Raw genomic sequence first — 17,923 nt, forward strand, 5'->3', positions numbered from 1 at the left:
GTTTATTAGGTGAACAAAATTATTTACTCCGGGCACTGGTGGCTCACGCCTATAATCCTACCTACTCAAGAGGTTGAGATCTGTGGATCATCCTTCATAGCCAGACAAGGCAGCAGTGAGACTCTTATCTTCAATTAGAAAAAGCCTGACATGGTGCTTGTGGTTCAAGTGGTAGAATGCTAGGCTTGAGCAAAAGGAGCCCAAGCTGAGAGTTCAAGCACCAGGACTGGCAAAATAAATGAATAAAATGATTTGCTTATTCTATAATTTCATATTCTTGTTTATCTCTGACTCTCCCTCTTGCAAACACACACACATCCTTAAATCAGAGATAAGAACAAAAGTAACTTGCCAATATTAATCTCTAAACCTTTCTTTCTATCTTAAAACACTACAGGAGGGCTGGGAAGGTGGCTCAGTGGTAGAGCGCTAGCCTTGAGCTGAAGAGCTGAGGGACAGCGCCCAGGCCCAGAGTTCAGGCCCCACAACCCGCCCCCCCCCCAAAAAAAAACACTAAAGGAAAGCTTGCATGCTGAGTATTGTAATCAGAAACAGAAAGGACAAATACAGTGTTTCACATCTCCTCATTGGGGTACTAGGCAAAATTTCAAAATGGGTTATGCCTCTTTCTTACTTTCCTCTGTCCTACCCCTGTTGTTCTCCTTTCTCAGACATTCAACCCACTGGACTAAGGCAGCCACAGGCCCCACATTCCACTATACCTCTTATACCCTCCGGGGGGCTGATCTCAAAATTTTCAGAGATTAATAGATTAAAAAGTTACTCTAAGTTGCTGTTGGATGGCTGTGTGGTCTCTTTATCTCATAGTCAAGCTTCACTTAACAATCAGGATACGTTCTAGAAATGCATCCTTAATCCTCCTTGTATAAACCTCACAGCAAGTATTCAGACAAGCTAGCATAGCTAGCTTACAAAGGCACTGGGATCCTGTTGATCCAAACATCAATATGTGACATAGAAAAGTATATTTCCTGTAAAGGAAATACGTTTTATCCCAAATAAATTTCCAAGGAAAGAAATTTCAAATGATGTCATGAAACAAATAGGAAAAACATAATAACAACTATTTAATTTTGAGGAAGAGGAAAGTATTAGGGCACACCCTCCCCCATGGGCCCAGGAGCCTATCTCTATACATCTCCAGGTTCCAGCTTTCCTCTTTTTCTTTGCTTGTGACCTATAGGTTTCCTGAAGGATAAATTCCCTCATTTTGGTTTGCAGTTTGGTTTGCCCCGAACTCTCACTATAGAAGAAGCAGAAGCCATGATAGTTGGGACAACAATATGTTCTGAGTGATTCACAGTGCAAAGGAAGGACAGATGGAGCCTCGTACAAAAATTTGATTTTTGTGCTTATCCAGGATCAGACTCCCAACTGAACTTTCAACAGCAAACTCATTGATGTCTCTCTCCTTCTACGTGGAGCACAAGAGGGCTGCGGATGATTTTCAGCAACTATTTTATTCTCAGAATTCTTTCTGGTAAAACCACACACTACTTGGCAATGTTTGAAGCTGATCTTAACATCAGAAGAAACGAGCAAATAATAAGTTTCAGGTGAGAAACAGAAAGTGACTAGAGGTGATAGGAAAGGGAGATTGGTTCTGGCCTTCATTTCAGATTCCAAGCCTGTCTCTGAGATCACAATGCCACCTGAAGGGAGAAAGATAAACTCAAGCATCTCTAATAGCCCCTCAAGTCACAGAATTTCAGTGGCAAAATAACACTGGACTGACAGTTTGCAAATCATCGATGTCATAGGCACATAGGAATTACATTGTATCTACTTATCTAAACCAAAACTCACAAGTTACCCCAAGGAACTCTGCCATGGCAAACCTGGCCCATAAACCTGATGCAGGATACGAAATGCCCTATATCAGCAATGCTGGGCCTCTCGCTGGCATAAGGGAAAGCACACATTTAGACCCATCTTTACTCTTCCCACCCCCACCCAAGCATGACCTAGAATAGGTCCTAAATAAATATTGATTCCGTTGAACAAAATGCTAATTCCATTCATACATTAATCTCCGTCATTAATCAGTGGTGTTCATTCTGGATTACCAACCACCACCCTCCAGACTCCCAGTTGTCAAACTTCTCAGCATAAACTGTGAGCCTCTGGCATTGCATACAGCAACATCCAACAAGGAAAGCTTTCTAGGAAAGGATCTGCACAAGTAGATTAAGAACTCACTCCCCATTGGGGAAGCTTGCCAGACCACAGGGCTATGCATGTCCACAGCTGACAGAAATTCCTGGTGGATCAGAGTGCAGCATTGCATCGGACCAGTGTCTGACTCAAAGTAACTAGCCTGCTGCCTGGCTCTGGATCCCCATCTCCAGGGTAAGGTCTCTGGTCAGCAGTCCTAGACATGTCCTATATTGATAAACTACAAAGAAAGAAAAAATGTTTACTGATCCTAGAATTTTAGGAAAAAAATTAAAAGTAAAAAGTAAAAGTTGGGATATTATCGAAAAGTTCAACTTCACGGCATGTCTGAAAGATCCTGAATTCAAAACTAAATTCTTACGGTTGTTTGGGTAGTTGTTAGAAAGGCACGTATCAGTCAATCAAGAGAGAGCATCGAAAGTGACTAAACTATCATGCACAATTACCAAGATTTCTGTCCCATGTTAAGTGATACTGTATCCTAGACACTTGTGAGAGCATAGTTTTTTTTGGTTCTGGTTTTTGTTTTTTGGGGGTTTCTGTTTTTGTTTTTATTTTGTCTTTTTTGTGCCAGTACTGTGGCTTAAACTCAGGGCTGGGAGCTGTCCCTTTGGCTTTTTTACTCAAGGCTGGCACTCTACCAAATGAGCCACTGCTCCACTTCTGGCATTTTTTGCTAGTTAATTGGAGATAAGGCTCTCATTGACTTTCCTGCCCAGCCTGGCTTCAAACCTTAATTCTCAGATCTCAGCCTCTTCAGTAGCTAGGATTACAGGCATGAGCCAGCAGTACCTGGCTTTAATAGTTTAAAGGAGCATTTATTTGGCCATGTCTGCCTCTCACCTCATTCTCATTATTCTCTCCAGAAAAGCTATTTGCAACTTGGAGTCCCTTAAATCAAAAAAGGAGTCAATAATAATAGTCCTGATACTAACATTTGCTTCATCCTGGGTTTTCGATTCTGCATAGATGTTATTTTATTTATCTCAAACATTTTTTTTAATCCTGATTAATTTCTCCAGTGCAGTGTTAAGGAAAGGCTAACTGTACTAAGATTCTCTAGCAAGGAATTAATAAAGGAATCAAGCGCTCGGCTCTCAATAAGACAAGACTACTCAGATTTCTAGTGGGAATATTTCATAGCACAAGCATGTTTTCTTTGGGGAATTTAACTCACAAAAATTATTAAAAATTGAGATCAAACACTGGTGCAAAGCCTCAAAGGAAATCATACTAGAGTGGAAAGATTTTTATCAAATAAAAAAAACTGAAAAGTAAAGTTTTTATAACCAAAAAAATAAAAGGCTTTCTCCCACCCATGAAGAAAATCCTTCTGTTCACTGTTTCCGGTTTAAACAGTGCAACGTCTATAGATATTTAATAAAAGTACAGAAATGATCATTGTGAAATGAAGGTATGCAGATTTCACACAGCTGATCTTCAACAGAGAACAACCAGCATGCCTTTTCCCAGCCACTGAAATCTCTATTCCTGCATCCAACAAATGTCTGTGGAGAGGAGATAGCAACTGAGCCCTCAAAGGACTAACATAGGAAGGAAGAAGAGAAAAGAACGGGAGAGAGAATGAGACTGAAAGTCAAAATCAGAGTGTGTATTACCCAGTTCCCTTAGGGAATACTGAGATCTCTGGCTTGTAATACGTAGGATATTATTATTGTGACTCAGATCGAGTTAATAAAACCCAGCCTACAGTCCAGGGAAATCTGGGTCTGATGGAATATTTCCCAGACAAAGTATTTTAAGTATACAAGTACCTGTGTAATTTTGAGCAGTTTCTGAAATAAGAAAAGCAGAACAGAGAAGACCGGTATATTATTCATTTTTCATGCTATATGGCTCTAAGACATTCTTTTGTAATTCATATAATTTCCAAAATAAAATATTAAATATAATCTTTAAAAAGAAAGACCTGAAGAAATCACAGAAGTCAGTGCATAAAAATCCATTGAAAATCTAATTTTCACCCTTAGCATAGTTAGCCTAAAGCTACCTACCAACCAAAGACAGGGAGAATGGGATTCTTCATTTTTAATGAAGTGTTAGCAAGCCTAAAGTGATTTGTTTCATGAACAAGAAAGTGAGAAATCTTTATCCTGAATGAAATAGAAAATTCTACCTTCGACTTTCTTCAAAGAAAAAAAAAATCCTGGGCGATTAGCGTAATTTAAAACTGGGGGTAATTTCAGATACATAAAACTCAATCTCAAAAACATTTCACTTCCCCTAGACTGGATCCATAATGTTTTTAAGTCTAAAGAGTTTCCTAGCCTCAAAGTGAAACATATGAGCGAACGCCCTTCGCCCAGCCTCCTGTTTCAAAGCAATTCTCATCTTGCAAACTGAACCACTAAGTAGCCCAAAGAGAAGCCCACAACTCCTTTTTGAATTCCATGTGAAGGAGGAAAAGGCTTGTGTGGTGCTAACTTAAATGCAAAAGTGCTGGTGGGTGGGTACTCTCCAGAATGACCCCAGAGGTCTTAAAACCATGGCTGCCTGATCCAGGTGAAGATGATTCGGGAAACCACACATAACAGCTCCCGTGAATGTAAGTTTATTTCTTTATTTTGTTAACAGAAGTACGATAGACAAACAGATCTGTTTTCGAGAGCAAGACTGTGTTTATTATACATAGAAGGCTGGCTGTGAGGAGGACGGCTTCACTGAGTCATTGTATCAAAACAGAGGGCCGCATCTCAGAAGCCCTTCCTTGGTGAAGAAAGAAACTGTCTCCCTCAATCTCACTTCCAATCTATATACATCAATCTTCCATATAACTATGTTTGACAGAATATAAGCTCTTGGCAGTTAACTTGTTTACAATAAATGTTTCGTTTGGATACCCAGACTGTATTTCTGCCTTACAAATATCAAACACAACCCTACAACAGTCTCATTATGAGGCCGAGAATTATTTTGCTATAAAATCTTTTTATTGGGGTCTGAGGGAATTACTTTGCAGCTTGTTTTCCACTAACCACTCAGATCAGTGTGAAAAGAAGTACATTTATTCTCTCACGCTGTACTAATTGGAATTCTATACATTTCCACAGCAGAGTATTCGGCACCAACCCTGAACATGTAGGTTGCTCCCCTGTTTTGCTGTGGTGGCAAAAAAATACACATGAAACAAAATAGTTGTTAGTAAAAATCATGGTGTTTCCTACAGTCCCCCCCCCCCAAAGTCTTTTGGGAACTAATGATCATTTGTGACAACACTGGCAGCCTTTCAATGGTAAGCTTCAGTTGGGGGGGAGGGGGCGTGGGGGAGGCTTGACAAGTTAGCCATAAAAATGTGCTCAAGGCACTGGCTATAAGAATGAGCTTGTAAATGGAATTTGTTTTACTGAATTTTACCTATTGATTCATTTCAGAAGGAAAAACAAAAAAGTCATATTTCCCCCTGTAAAGTAGTTTGATCTGGATCTTAGATGGATAACTTTCCTATTTAGAGAGCAATTCACTACTCTTCTACTCCCTGAAGGATAAGGACTTTTCTTGTCTTCTAATACCACATTTGCCAAGCCTAAGGACAAGGTCTGTGTAAAGACACCTTAGAACTTCCAGTGAGTGGGGCTCAGCCCCGTGCTGCCCCACTTTCATGGAGGGCATTTCCAGCAGCATTCTGAACACCTGTTTTTTAGAGGACAGCCATGTATCATTGCAGGCTTTCCTTGCTATTTTTTTTGTAATTGTGCAGTTAGTACATAAGCAGGTTGCTATACTGTCTATCCTATGTACTTGTTAGTAAAGTCACCTTCAGTATTTAAAGCATGTATACTTTCCAAAATAACCAATGGTGGAAAATTGAGTCACTTTATAGTGAGATTCCAATTTCTTTCCTTCTATAATTACAGGTGACATAAATAAGAATAATGTTTCATGCCTCTCACTTTCTAGCAAAAAAGATAAATTATTGATTTACAAGTTATGGGTCATTAAAAAATAACTTTATACTTAAACAAGAAAAATATTACTTCATCAAGCCTCATGGATCTTTCTTGTTAGTATCAAAAACCACTAGCTTGCAATATGAACTAATGGAAAATTGTTAAATTCATCTAAAATAGTCATGCCTTTTTAAAAATAAAGATGCCCTTTTAAGACCTTAACTAGTTAATTGCTATTTACTCTGGGAGGGAGGACAGGGAGAAGGTAATCTGATAGAATAAAAAGTTTTCTTTTACTGTATAACAAAAATTCCCTCTAAGGCAAAACGACACTATGCCAACTTCTACCCAGAATTAATATTTAGGTTTAAATTGTAAAGTCCTCAAAAAACAGAACCACTAATAGACCCTTAGCTCAGTGGTATTCATCAACACAGTTAGGCTATGTAAATGCTAAAACTGAAAAAAAATCCTTGCTGACAAAGGTATTTTAATGAGGGCACTACTAACTAGACTTCTGGATTGAATAAAAAAAAAATTAAAGTTTTTTACTTCATAAAAATTCTGTCTATCTTAGTCCTTTATTTTGCCACCCACCGAAAAGTATTACACTCAAGAAAACTCAGAAACCAAACAAAGAAATTGTCTGCTCTAACTCTATCAACCGAACCCAACCTAAGGCTCCAACTTCACTATGGCCATCAGTATTTGCAGTTTTGGTGCTCCATGATAAGCAAGGAGACTGGTCTAACTCCATCACTGTAACTTAGCTTTGAGGAGGCTCAGTGACTATTTAAAAAAAAAAAAAAAGTGTCTGAAAAAGCGTGATAAACAGAGCCCAAGGCAAAGAAAATGAACCACTGCTGCCTGCTAGGGATCCTCTGTCTGGGCAAAGCAAGCTGGAGGTCCTACAAAAAGAATTCTAGATGCAATGGCTCAAAGGACTGTTGATTAGAACCAGATCCTCTGTGCCCAAGTGCCAACCCATGTCATTCACCTGAGTACAAATCCAGTGATGTTCACACATGGAAATTCAAGTGCTCCCACAAACCTATGTGTGCTAAGAAAATGTAGGGTGCCGGTTATTCAGCCTCAACTTTCTTTCCCCCTTTAGAATGTTTACGAAGAGTAGGAACATCAGGCAAGGGACCCCAGCTAGTCCTTACTTGGTAGGACTTTCTCATAAGAGCAGTGGTCATGGACTTCTGACTTCCATTTCTCACAGATTGAAGAAAAGAAGGTAAGGGTGAGTATACCTCAGGTAGCATTTAAGAAAATGTGATATTCTCACAGCATATAACAAGACAAAGTCAATGCTTCTTTTAATGCCGGGGCAACTACTTTCCATGGACTTCTCTCTTAACTTTCCAAGGAAGAATGAGAGCCAAATAGTCTCTTCCCCAAAACAGATTTTACCTAATAAACGCTACCAAATAAGAGAAGCACTTGGGTTATTCTGCATCTTTTCCAAGACTAAAAAGATTGTACATTGTGTGACAGGTCCACCTCATTTTTCTTAATGATGTTTTTATTATTCTTTCACTCAATTAAAGCAGAAATGGATATTGCATCTTCTGACTGTATAATTGTTATTGTAATCTGTTTTCGATCACTGCTTGGGAAATGGGTCCAAGGCAACATAAACTCTCCCCTGCCTCAGAAGACAAGTCATTTTCTTTTACTACAACACTTATCAAGACATTTATCATGCTGCTCTGTTACCATCTTTGGATTATGACAAAAGAAAGTTCTTGTTCTGTTAACCAAAATACTACTACTAATAATAATATTTAAAACACTGACTTTAGATATGAATGAATTTGTCTAGTAAGCTACTAAATATCTCAAGTTCACCTTTCCTTAGGTATAGAAATACCTGAAATTAAAACAATGCTGTTTTAATACAGGCATAACCAGGGGATCTAAAAATATGGTTATTTTTACTGTATACAATTGATTCTCAGGAGTATTGGGTAGACATTTAATCAAATTTTGTCTCTTTGCAAAGCAAGTATTTTCTTCTGCTAAAAAAGCCATAATCACTATGAAATGAAATGGATTACTAGCTTTCTAACCAAATATAAAATGAAAAAGGAGATTTTTTAAATAAAAAGGTAACTGTGGTAAACATGAAATTCAAGATACTTTTCCTATGGAAAAAAAAGGGCTTCTAAATCACCTGTCAGACCTAAGTGTTGTAAAAACACTTACTCTTGCAAATGCCTACTTCTTCTATATCTGTGCAAGTCTTCAAAGGAAACAAAGACTCTGGGCTGTGTGTGCATTTCAGTAACTGTGCAGCCATCATGGACACCACACCGTCACTCTGGTGCAGAGAACATCCATTTTTATAAATAGTACCTCACAGTGCTTCCTCTTGGTGTCTGATCCTGGTTGATACGTTACACTACAGTTTAGTAACCAACTGTGCTACAACAGAACTCCATTCAACAATGAAGCCAATAGTAAAGGAAAGAACTCAATCAGCCTGATACACTAGCACATGACAACAGTATGAGAAACAACCAAAACTGAAATATACTTCCCCACAGGATTTTTATTATCATAATAGATTATAGCCATAGTTGCTATATACACTTAATAAATGTTTTTATTTCTTTTTTTTTTTCATTTTAGGCATCTGTTTAAAACATCTACTAGGTTTTCTTTTCATTTTCTTTTTTTTTTTGTTTTAAAAGTATAAGCATCAATTTAAGAGAAAAAAAAATAGCACACCATATACCCAATCACCATAATTACATAGCTAAGGCACATTTATACATAGTATGTCTTCCTACCAATTTTTTCAACTCTAGAATTAAGTAAAACTTTGCAAATATGGTCAAAAGACACAAGTTCTGCAAGGCAATTTCTAATGCTTTTCACTAACACTTAATTATACTTATTTCACCAAAAATGTTAAATCACTTGCTGTTAAAGCAGCAAAACAGTTCTGTTAATTGGGAAAAAATTATATAGATAGAGCTCTATGATTTTGAAAACTCTATCAAGAAACATTTTTTTAAATAACACTGCAGCATGTCATGCTTCTGACGCTTCTTTCCATGTAAAAGAAGAAAATACACATTTTGTTGTTCAAAAATACCGAAGGAAGCAGCATGACTTCAGAAAATGGGAAAAGAGCACACACTATTGGGCTACATCTGTGTCTTTTGTGTTTGTGTTGGTGTTTTTCTGAGGGTCTTCGATTGGTTTTGTTTTAACTCATACTTCAAGTCCACTCAGGGTGTTTACTTTGACTTTGAAATATCTATCACATTATCCTTAAGCGGCAGGATGATAAATCCTTTGTATATAAAGATCCATTTTTAACACAGAGACATTTTCAAAACCTCTACTGAACTTTAAAATAAAAGAAATCCATAGCTCTCCTCACTGGCACCCTAAATTCAGGCTGGAGAGCAATGGTGATTACAAGTGTGAACAGATCTATACAATCTAAGTCAGCAGAGGGGAATCACTCATTTTCAAATTGCTGGGAAGAAAAGAAGGAAACTAAAAGGCGAACTCTCTCCTTCATTTTTTGAGCTAAGCATAAAGGTCTCCTACTTGAAACCATTTTCAGTTATTTCCTTTTTTTTTTCTTTTCAAAAAATAATGAGTTAAAATGTATGGGTTAGGTCCAACATTTCACTGCTGTTCTTACTCTTGAGGAGTAGGGGGAAGGGGATGTGCTGCCAAAGCTTCTGAAAAGAGAGTTTGGGCTGCTAATTTTCCGTTCACAAAATCTAAATTCTCCTTATGCATCTCACACAACTCATGAAATAATATGAAACAGTATTATATCACTGCAAATTGAGACATTTTTATCAAAATAAAGAGTAGTGATGCCAACATTTCATTTGTCATTTCCCACTTGTCACTTCTCACTGACAAACTGTTACACACACAACTTTTGTCAAATGCTCCATCTTTAAATATGTTCCAAAATGCCATTGTATCTCAGCATTCATGTAAGGAAGATAGTAAAAATTACTATTCCTGTACATTAGTTGCAAAGATCTCTTTTTAAGGTTACTTATTAAATTTACAAATATAAAGGATTCATTACAAGCTACATGCTATGGAGGATGAAGTTTAGTTTCCTGAAATGTAACAAACTGTGTCCACAGTTAATAAACCTAATGTGGTTGTAGGAAACTTTCTATAGTGGTGAGAAACCTGTGGCAATTTTATCTCAATAGAAAACTATTTTAAAAAACTCAAGATAATTTTACTCAAAGAAACAAACACAATTTGGAATCCTAACTCTAATCACATTATATGTCTTTTCTATATTATGTATTTTTTCTATTTCTATATTAAATTCTGTATTTTTTTAAGAAAAGTTAGTTTTCAAGCTATCCAAAGATAATTATCGATCCTCACTTCTTACTATCTTGTCAGCTGTACACCAAACAATTACTCTAGTCTTACCTGGAATAAAATTGATTTCTTTATCCTTAAAATGACTCAAATCAATATTCTCAGAATGTAATAAATGATGATTAGGCTGTTTTCCCTCCATACAAAGATAGACAGGCTAAATTTTTTTTTTAAGAAAAAAGAATCAATATAGGATAGATGTACAGATTCTACTGGTTAAACCCTCAGAACAATGATGATATTACTTATTTCTGTAGAGGTTAAAAGCAGATGTCTTAAGAGATATCTCAGTAGTTAAAATACTACACATACACACACACACACACACACACACACACACACACACACACACAGACATACACACACACACAGCTGATCTTGAATATATAATGGTCAGTGGGTTTCTGCTGATGGAACATAAGACTTCCAAAATTACTTGAAACACCAAATTATGCTCAGGACTTTGAGGGTGGATACCCTATGTTCTGTTTAATGTGTATGTTCCATTGCATATATTTTTTTAACCAAGTATATCTTTATTTTAATAACAGGCCTAAAGGACTAAAAACACTTTAGAGAAGGGCTATTTTTCTACCTCAGCAAAACTACAGAGGACATGCTGGATTGTTGGATGACCCCAAAGCCTAAGTTCACTCTATTTAAAAGGTTTGAAACCTTTAAATTAAAAAAAAAAATAAGTATTGGAAAGTTTTTCTCTTTTGAAGCAATATGAGTCCTTCCTTCAAATAAGATGGTATTCATCCTGATAAATAGTGTTCTCTCATTTTCTTTTCTTTACAGTTATATTTCTAAATTTCTAAGTACCATAGACATTCTATATATAAATATCAATAGTCTTTCATATCTGTGCTCCTTTCAAAAAGTGAAATGTATCTGTTACTGCTAATGCAGTGTCTACACCTGACCTGAACCACCTTTCTTTTACTCATAAGCAAAAAGGAAATGTTCCACATGTAGACAATTAAACTAACTGCTGTTGTAGACAATGTTCAGCTCCAAATGAGGCCCTGCCTAAGTCTTGATCACATTTGCTTCCCTACTTGAGTATATCAGTGTGTACTACATAACGATCCCACCCCCCTTACAATAAGATAGTTATGCTCTTGAAAGGGCTGTCAGGTAGCAAGAACAGGTTTATTTTGGTGGGCTAGCTATTTAGATGACTTGGACTTCCATAAATCAAGTGGTTATTTGTTAACAATTAGTTTTCAAAGATAAGCAAATGTTTTCCAAAAAAGAGCAGGTATCTCTGTAAGAGAGTCTCAAAGTTTAAATATTTTTCCCTATAAAATCTAGAACATTTAACACTCCTCTCCCCCCCAAAAAAAACATAAAAATTCATAGGAAAGTGAAAAATATCAAAAAGATTTCTGATGTTTAATGCCTCCTATCAGCAAATACACCATCTGGTAGATTCAGGCGCTGTTCATTCAGTTTAAATAAAGCTGTCTGAAAGTTCTTCTTTAAGCCAAACATTAAAAAGCGAAAATGCCTATGTTAACAATGAATGGAGCACAGTAATTTATTGCTACTTAAGCACCACTGGCCAGTACCTTCCAGCAGCCTAGGAGGAAGGCAAAGCGCCTGGCTTCCCTTTGGAAACCTGCTTGGCATCGCTTTCATTTTAGGCTGAAGGTTGCCTGGCTTAAGTATTCCATGCAGCATAGACAGTACTTTAGGTGCTTATGCTAATAGTGGTTAAAGAGATCATCTGATTCTTATTTTCGTCATCCTTAATAATCTCTTCTTTTTCTGAGTCTTCAAATAGATCTACAAGGTTTAATCATCAATTTCACAAATATAAATTTCCCTACCATTAATCATCCTTTTTCAAAATCCTTATGGAGTGAATTACTAGCTGAGAGGGGACGCCAATTCTAGTAAGTGAATGTTACCCAGCAGGGACATAAAGCTGTCAACACCACAGTGCTCTTGCTTGCTCTAAACTCTCCCCCAACCTTCATATGTTTTTTAAAGAGATATTAGCCTCTTTTTCCCCCAGAAGACCTTCTATAAAACCTGACTGTCATACACATCTGAACATTTGTATTTTACTACATACATGCTTTGAAACACACTGCTTAAATAAAAGCAAAAACATCCTAGAAAGCATTGGAAAGACAAAACAAAATGAATCTTGTCTAACAGTCTTCTAAAGCCACTACATTGTAAACAATGCACTAACTTTTAAGTTCCCTATTAAAGCATAACCCTAGAGACTATGATAGAGTGTGTACTACTTCCACTAGTTAAATTTAGGCACTAAAACAATCCCCTTCCTTATGAATACTTAGTTGTCATCAAACATCATAACAAACTCCTTCTCCACAATAGAATTTTTTAGTCCAACCTATGCATCCAAAAACATGTATCTATCTCACTGTGTAACCAAAGCTGTAAGATAAATTGTTATTTTATTGAACAACCAATTAACTTAATGATTTCCCTTATGAGGGGCATGGTTAGAGGTTTACAGAATAAGGAACACTAAAGATTAACAAAAAATTATGGAGCTTCCAAATTTGGAGCTTTATTATTCAAAAATTATCTTATTGTGTCCACTATCATAACTGACATGAACAAAACTGCAACATCTGAAAATGACAATAATTGATGGGGAGCTATACTTCTGTAGTTATCTATGCCTATTATATTAATTGCTTTATGAGGACAATATAAGCATAAGGCTGCAGGGAGGTAGAAATATAATCTACTTTATATTTACTCTATGTTCAAAGAAAAAAAAGACCTTTCAATTAGAAAGTACTCTAACAAGAAGTATACTTTAAACATTTCTTAAAATTTAGAATGTGCATTTTAAAAAAGGCTTGGCTTTCCTCCAGTCTATATACATGATTAAAAGTTACAAAGAAATGAAATTATTGACATCTTAATGTACATTTGGAAACTATATAAACCTAAGCCCACAAAATAATTATTAACATTCAATAAGAAAGCTTTGTACTATCGAAATTTTATATTCTAAGTTGTTACATTTTGAGATTCCTCAAATTAGCTACTTTCTAAACAATCTATTATGCTATATAAAATAAAAGCTTTCTTTTAAAAAAGTCTTGAAAAAATCCACCACATAGAAAATATATTAACTAGTTTACTGGGATTATAACTGGTACATATTAAAACAAAATGTCATCTTATTTTCAGTTTGGAAGGCATATAATAAGAACTTCGATATTACTAAATTAAGTTAAGCCTCAGAGAAGTGACTAAGGAACTTATTAAAATAAATCCATTGTTCATGTAGACAATAATTTTAGTTTGAGTCAAATTTCTAGCAAATAGTCAAATGTGAATTATAGTTCCAAAAAAAAATGAAAAGCAATCACTGTTTTACACTAAAGATATCCCCTGGCCAACAGAAAAGGCAGTTTCTTCATAGTTCAATACAATATGCAAAGGTAGGGGGGAAAAAAACCTGTCTGGAGGGAACACAATTTTATCCTGAAATGTTTAGTACTGGTTCTATTCAGGAAATCATATTAGGTCTTCGGAACCTGGCATTGCAAACTCATATCTTCTTATATATAAAGGCACTTTTAGAATACAGTGACTCCAAGGATTTGTAAAAAAAAAAATTATCCACCAAACATTATCAGCACTTGTCATTATCACCAAGAGTTTGGTCCTACCATATTTGTTATAGCTTATCATATCATAATTATATCATAATACAATTGTAAGAAAAATTCAAGGCTATTGCTTTAGTCTCAGGACAACAAATTAGTTGAAAAGTGGGTTACTAAACTAAGTTTTCCTTTGCTTCATTGAAATATATAGTCATATCCCCAAATTGAAAGAACATAAGCCACACTCTGTAGCCAAGTATGTTAAAAAAAATATTCCTTTAAGAATCAATACAATGATACTTCCCAAAAATTATGATTAATACACAAAATATCTACCATGAAGAAGCAAATCACAAAATAAGTAAAAAACAAAAAAAGTCATTTATTAAATGTGTATTTGTAACTACTTAAAGAACAGGCATTTCAACTGAATCATATGCTTCAAAATACACCCAGTGGACACAGAGAATCTGGGAATGGGAGTTTATCACCAAGTTTTGCCACTGTTTTGTAATATTTTATGCTAAGCAAAATAAAGAATTACATTATAATTAACTATTACAAAATATTAGGAAAAAACCTTAGAAGTGGACAATTTTAACGAGTGATTTACCCAAAACACACACACACACACACACACACACACACCTGCATACCATGTAGAATTGTGCACTTTACATGCAAAGACAACTAGGCAGTTGGCATGCAAATCCTAAAGTATTTCAATGTTTAAATTTCTCTCTTATCTTTGTTTTATAAGATTACTGTAGTAGACACTTTTTTATGCGTAGTAAAACAACAACAAAAGCTTGTCTTTAATATAAATTCCTGAAAGGAGAAACAGAGGATAGGTAATAAGACTACCTTGTTATGTTCCCTTGTTCAGTAATTTATAACAAAGTTACAAGAGCCTGCGTCTAAACTTTACCAACAGCATTAGAGCAGCTAGTGGCCTGAACGATTTTCCAATATTCTTTATTTCTCACTTGAAGCACAGCAGTACGTAATCCTAGAGTTGTGTCACTCGCTGATCTAGCAGCACTGTCCTAACCAGCTACAGAGTCACACTTAACAATCCTGTGCAGGTAGTAGCCTGAGCATTAACAACTATCCCATCAAAGCCAAGACACCTAAACGTCATCCCTAAAACAGATAGTCTGAGGCAAAGCAAAGGAGTTAAATCACTAAAAAGCTCTCTAGGAAAATCTAGAAACAGTTAGCTGGCTGTGACATAAACCTGCCAACACCTCAGCACACAGTGGCAAAGTGCCCAAAAAATGCCACCCTCTGGGTAAACCACTTTCTTGTTTTAAACTTGAGATGAAGCTACCAGTTTGCAGAGAGGCTTGGGCACTATTTGGCAGCCTGGACTTGACTTCCGGTAATCCTACACCGACACAGCGCCTAATCAACCTGAACTCTGACACCCGGGCCTTTATCTCCGGGCCGCGGGCTGGCCGCGCACCTCCCTGCTCCGGGCTGTTACCTCCCACGGCCTTGGCCACCGCGCCGTTGGGCCTCCCGCGGGCTCCCATGGGGCTGCCGTTCTGCTCCAGTCGGGCCACCTTCACCGGGGGAGGCCCCTTGACGTCTGGGCTGCCGCTCCGCCGGTCGGGGCTGTCCCGCAGACACGGGCTCTCGCTCCGCCGCTCCATGCTGCTCCGACTCGGAGACAAAGTTCCCACCGGCAGGTCGCAATAAAATGCACTGGGACCTGAGGGAGGGGGCGGTGGGGGGGGAGAGAAAAAGAGGGAAACCCGCTCACACACGTGATAGACATTCAGGCCAGTGGCAGGCCCGCCGTGCGCGGGCTCCGCAGCCACGCAAACTTCCTCCCCGCGCTGAGCCGGCTCCCCGACGGCCCGGCCCCGACCCTCCACCCCCCCGGCAGCCGCGAACTGGACGCGCTGCGACTCTCTCGGGCCCCGTCGCTGCTCCCCGGGAGGCCGCCCCCCGAGGCGCCCGGAGCCGTCCAGGAGCGGCCGGTTCACGGGGGCAGGGTTGGCAGACACCGTGGTGGGCTGCAGAAGCCTCGCTGTCTGGGGGTCGGGGTGGAGCGGGGGGATGTCTCCCCCGTCCCCCGCCCTGGAGGGGGAGCCCGGACGTCCCGGAGTCCGCGCCCAGATTAATCACTTGACGGATGCGCCAGGCTGGAGCCAGAAGGCCAGGTGAAAGGACCCCCGATTTTTTACCTTTACAGAGCAAGTGTACACACACACACACACACAGCACCAACCCTAACTCCCCCGTCCGCAACCATCCACACGCGTTCCGAGTTCTTGGCCAGGGTAACTCGCATCGCTAGAGTAGGGTTGCACCCATTATTCTGGAGCGTTCTTCTCTCCATCTCGTCCAGAGCGCTTTTCTAAAAAGCTCGTCCGTACTAAAACACTGAGGGCAAAACGTGCGGAAATTCGCGGGTGCGGGAGCAGCCTTCGTCAGCCCCCCCGGGGTTCGGCCACTCCAGAAAGTTTTTCTCCGGGTGGCTCGGCGGGACAGCGCGCTCCTCGGCGACGCCGCGAGCCTCGGCACCCCCGGTTTTGTGGGGCGAGGGGCGGATTAAGGGAGGGGAAACACCTGGTGAGACGGCGCTCGCTTTGTCACTGACACCTTCGGGAAGCAGAAAGCCCGCGCCCCCCGCGCCCAGCGCAGGGCGAGCTCCGCCCGCACTTTGGCAGCGGGAGGGAAGCCGCCGTGCCCTCGGGTCCAGGAGACGCGGAGGTGGGGGAGAAAGGGAAGAGGGATGCCGCGGCGGCCGAATTGGGGAGGGGGGAGGAGTACGTGGGCTTCGAGAGTGGGGTTCCACCCGCATCGCCCTTCCCGGCTTTGCCGTCCGATCGCCCGGTGCCGCTGCGAAGGAACTTAGCCAGCCCCGCGCGTCCCCAACTCCCCGAGCGCGGCGCGGAACCCTCGCCCCGCATACTTACTGCTCACGGTCTGTCTGAAACTTGGCTGGCTGGGGCTCTGTCCATGGAGCAAAAGTAGAGAATCCAGGGTGGAAAGTTTCGGGTGCTTTGCTTTGCAGCGTTCTCTCAAGTCTTCCTTTTTCTGTCCTCCTTTCCCTTTCCTCTTCCCCAGGTCCTAACGTTTAAGGTCCTGGGTCAGGGTGTCTTCTTCTGGTGCGTAGATGGTTGTTATGATGGTGATGTGGGGGGGGGGGGGGTGTGAGGGAGGGAGGGAGGAGGAGGAGGAAGAGAGGGAAGAGGACTCCTCCAAAGGGGCACCCGAACGAGAAGGGGGGGAGGGAGGGGACGTGGAGGAAGTGGGGGGGGGGGGGGGGGAGAGGAGACTGAAAGAGCCTTTCACACCTTCAGGAAGGAGACCCGTTCTGGAGAGAAAGGGCTGAGAACCGGGAGGAGGCGGTGGCGGCAGAGGCTGCCGGCTTGCAGCGCCGCTAGCCCGCCCGGAGGCGCGGCCCGAGCCGCGAGGCCGGTGCCACCGCCGAGAGTCAAGGAGGCACGGGAACCCGGGAGCCGCGCGCCGGAGGCCACGCGGCGGCCGCCCGAGCTGTCACCTCCAGCCTCTGCTCCCTGGGCCGCCTCTGCCTGCAGCCAGAGCCGGACTCACTGACAAGCCGCAGGGAGAGACACACTGAGAGGGAGGTGATTATTAGTTGCGTTGAGTCATCAGGCAAAGTGAGTCCTCTTGGGTTGTCCTCGGTTTCCGATTTCTCCCCCTCCCCCTTTCCGTCCCCAGATCTAGCGCCTTCAAGATAATAATTTGGGGTGGGGGTAGGGGAAGTCTCTGGGTTATTTCGGGATGCGAAAGGGGGTGGGGGGACGGATCTAAACCCAAGCCAGACTGGTCCACCGCGATGGAGGGGAT

General features: G+C 40.2%; 1 protein-coding gene across 1 annotated transcript in view; it reads right to left on the reverse strand.

The window, feature by feature from the left end:
• The window catches only part of Satb2 (SATB homeobox 2), a 181,499-nt gene extending 164,262 nt beyond the window's left edge, over window positions 1–17,237 (reverse strand). The window contains exons 1-2 of the mRNA XM_042670088.1: window positions 17,026–17,237; window positions 15,585–15,812 (exon numbers count right to left, since the gene is read on the reverse strand). Coding sequence (XP_042526022.1) covers window positions 15,585–15,753 — 169 coding nt within the window. The 5' untranslated portion in view covers window positions 15,754–15,812; window positions 17,026–17,237. The remainder of the gene's footprint in view (window positions 1–15,584; window positions 15,813–17,025) is intronic.
• Between the last annotated feature and the right edge of the window lie 686 nt (window positions 17,238–17,923).

This window comes from Dipodomys spectabilis, unplaced genomic scaffold, assembly GCF_019054845.1.
Source record: "Dipodomys spectabilis isolate Male_0828 unplaced genomic scaffold, ASM1905484v1 ptg000518l, whole genome shotgun sequence".
In the NCBI taxonomy this organism is placed as follows: Eukaryota; Metazoa; Chordata; class Mammalia; order Rodentia; family Heteromyidae; genus Dipodomys; species Dipodomys spectabilis.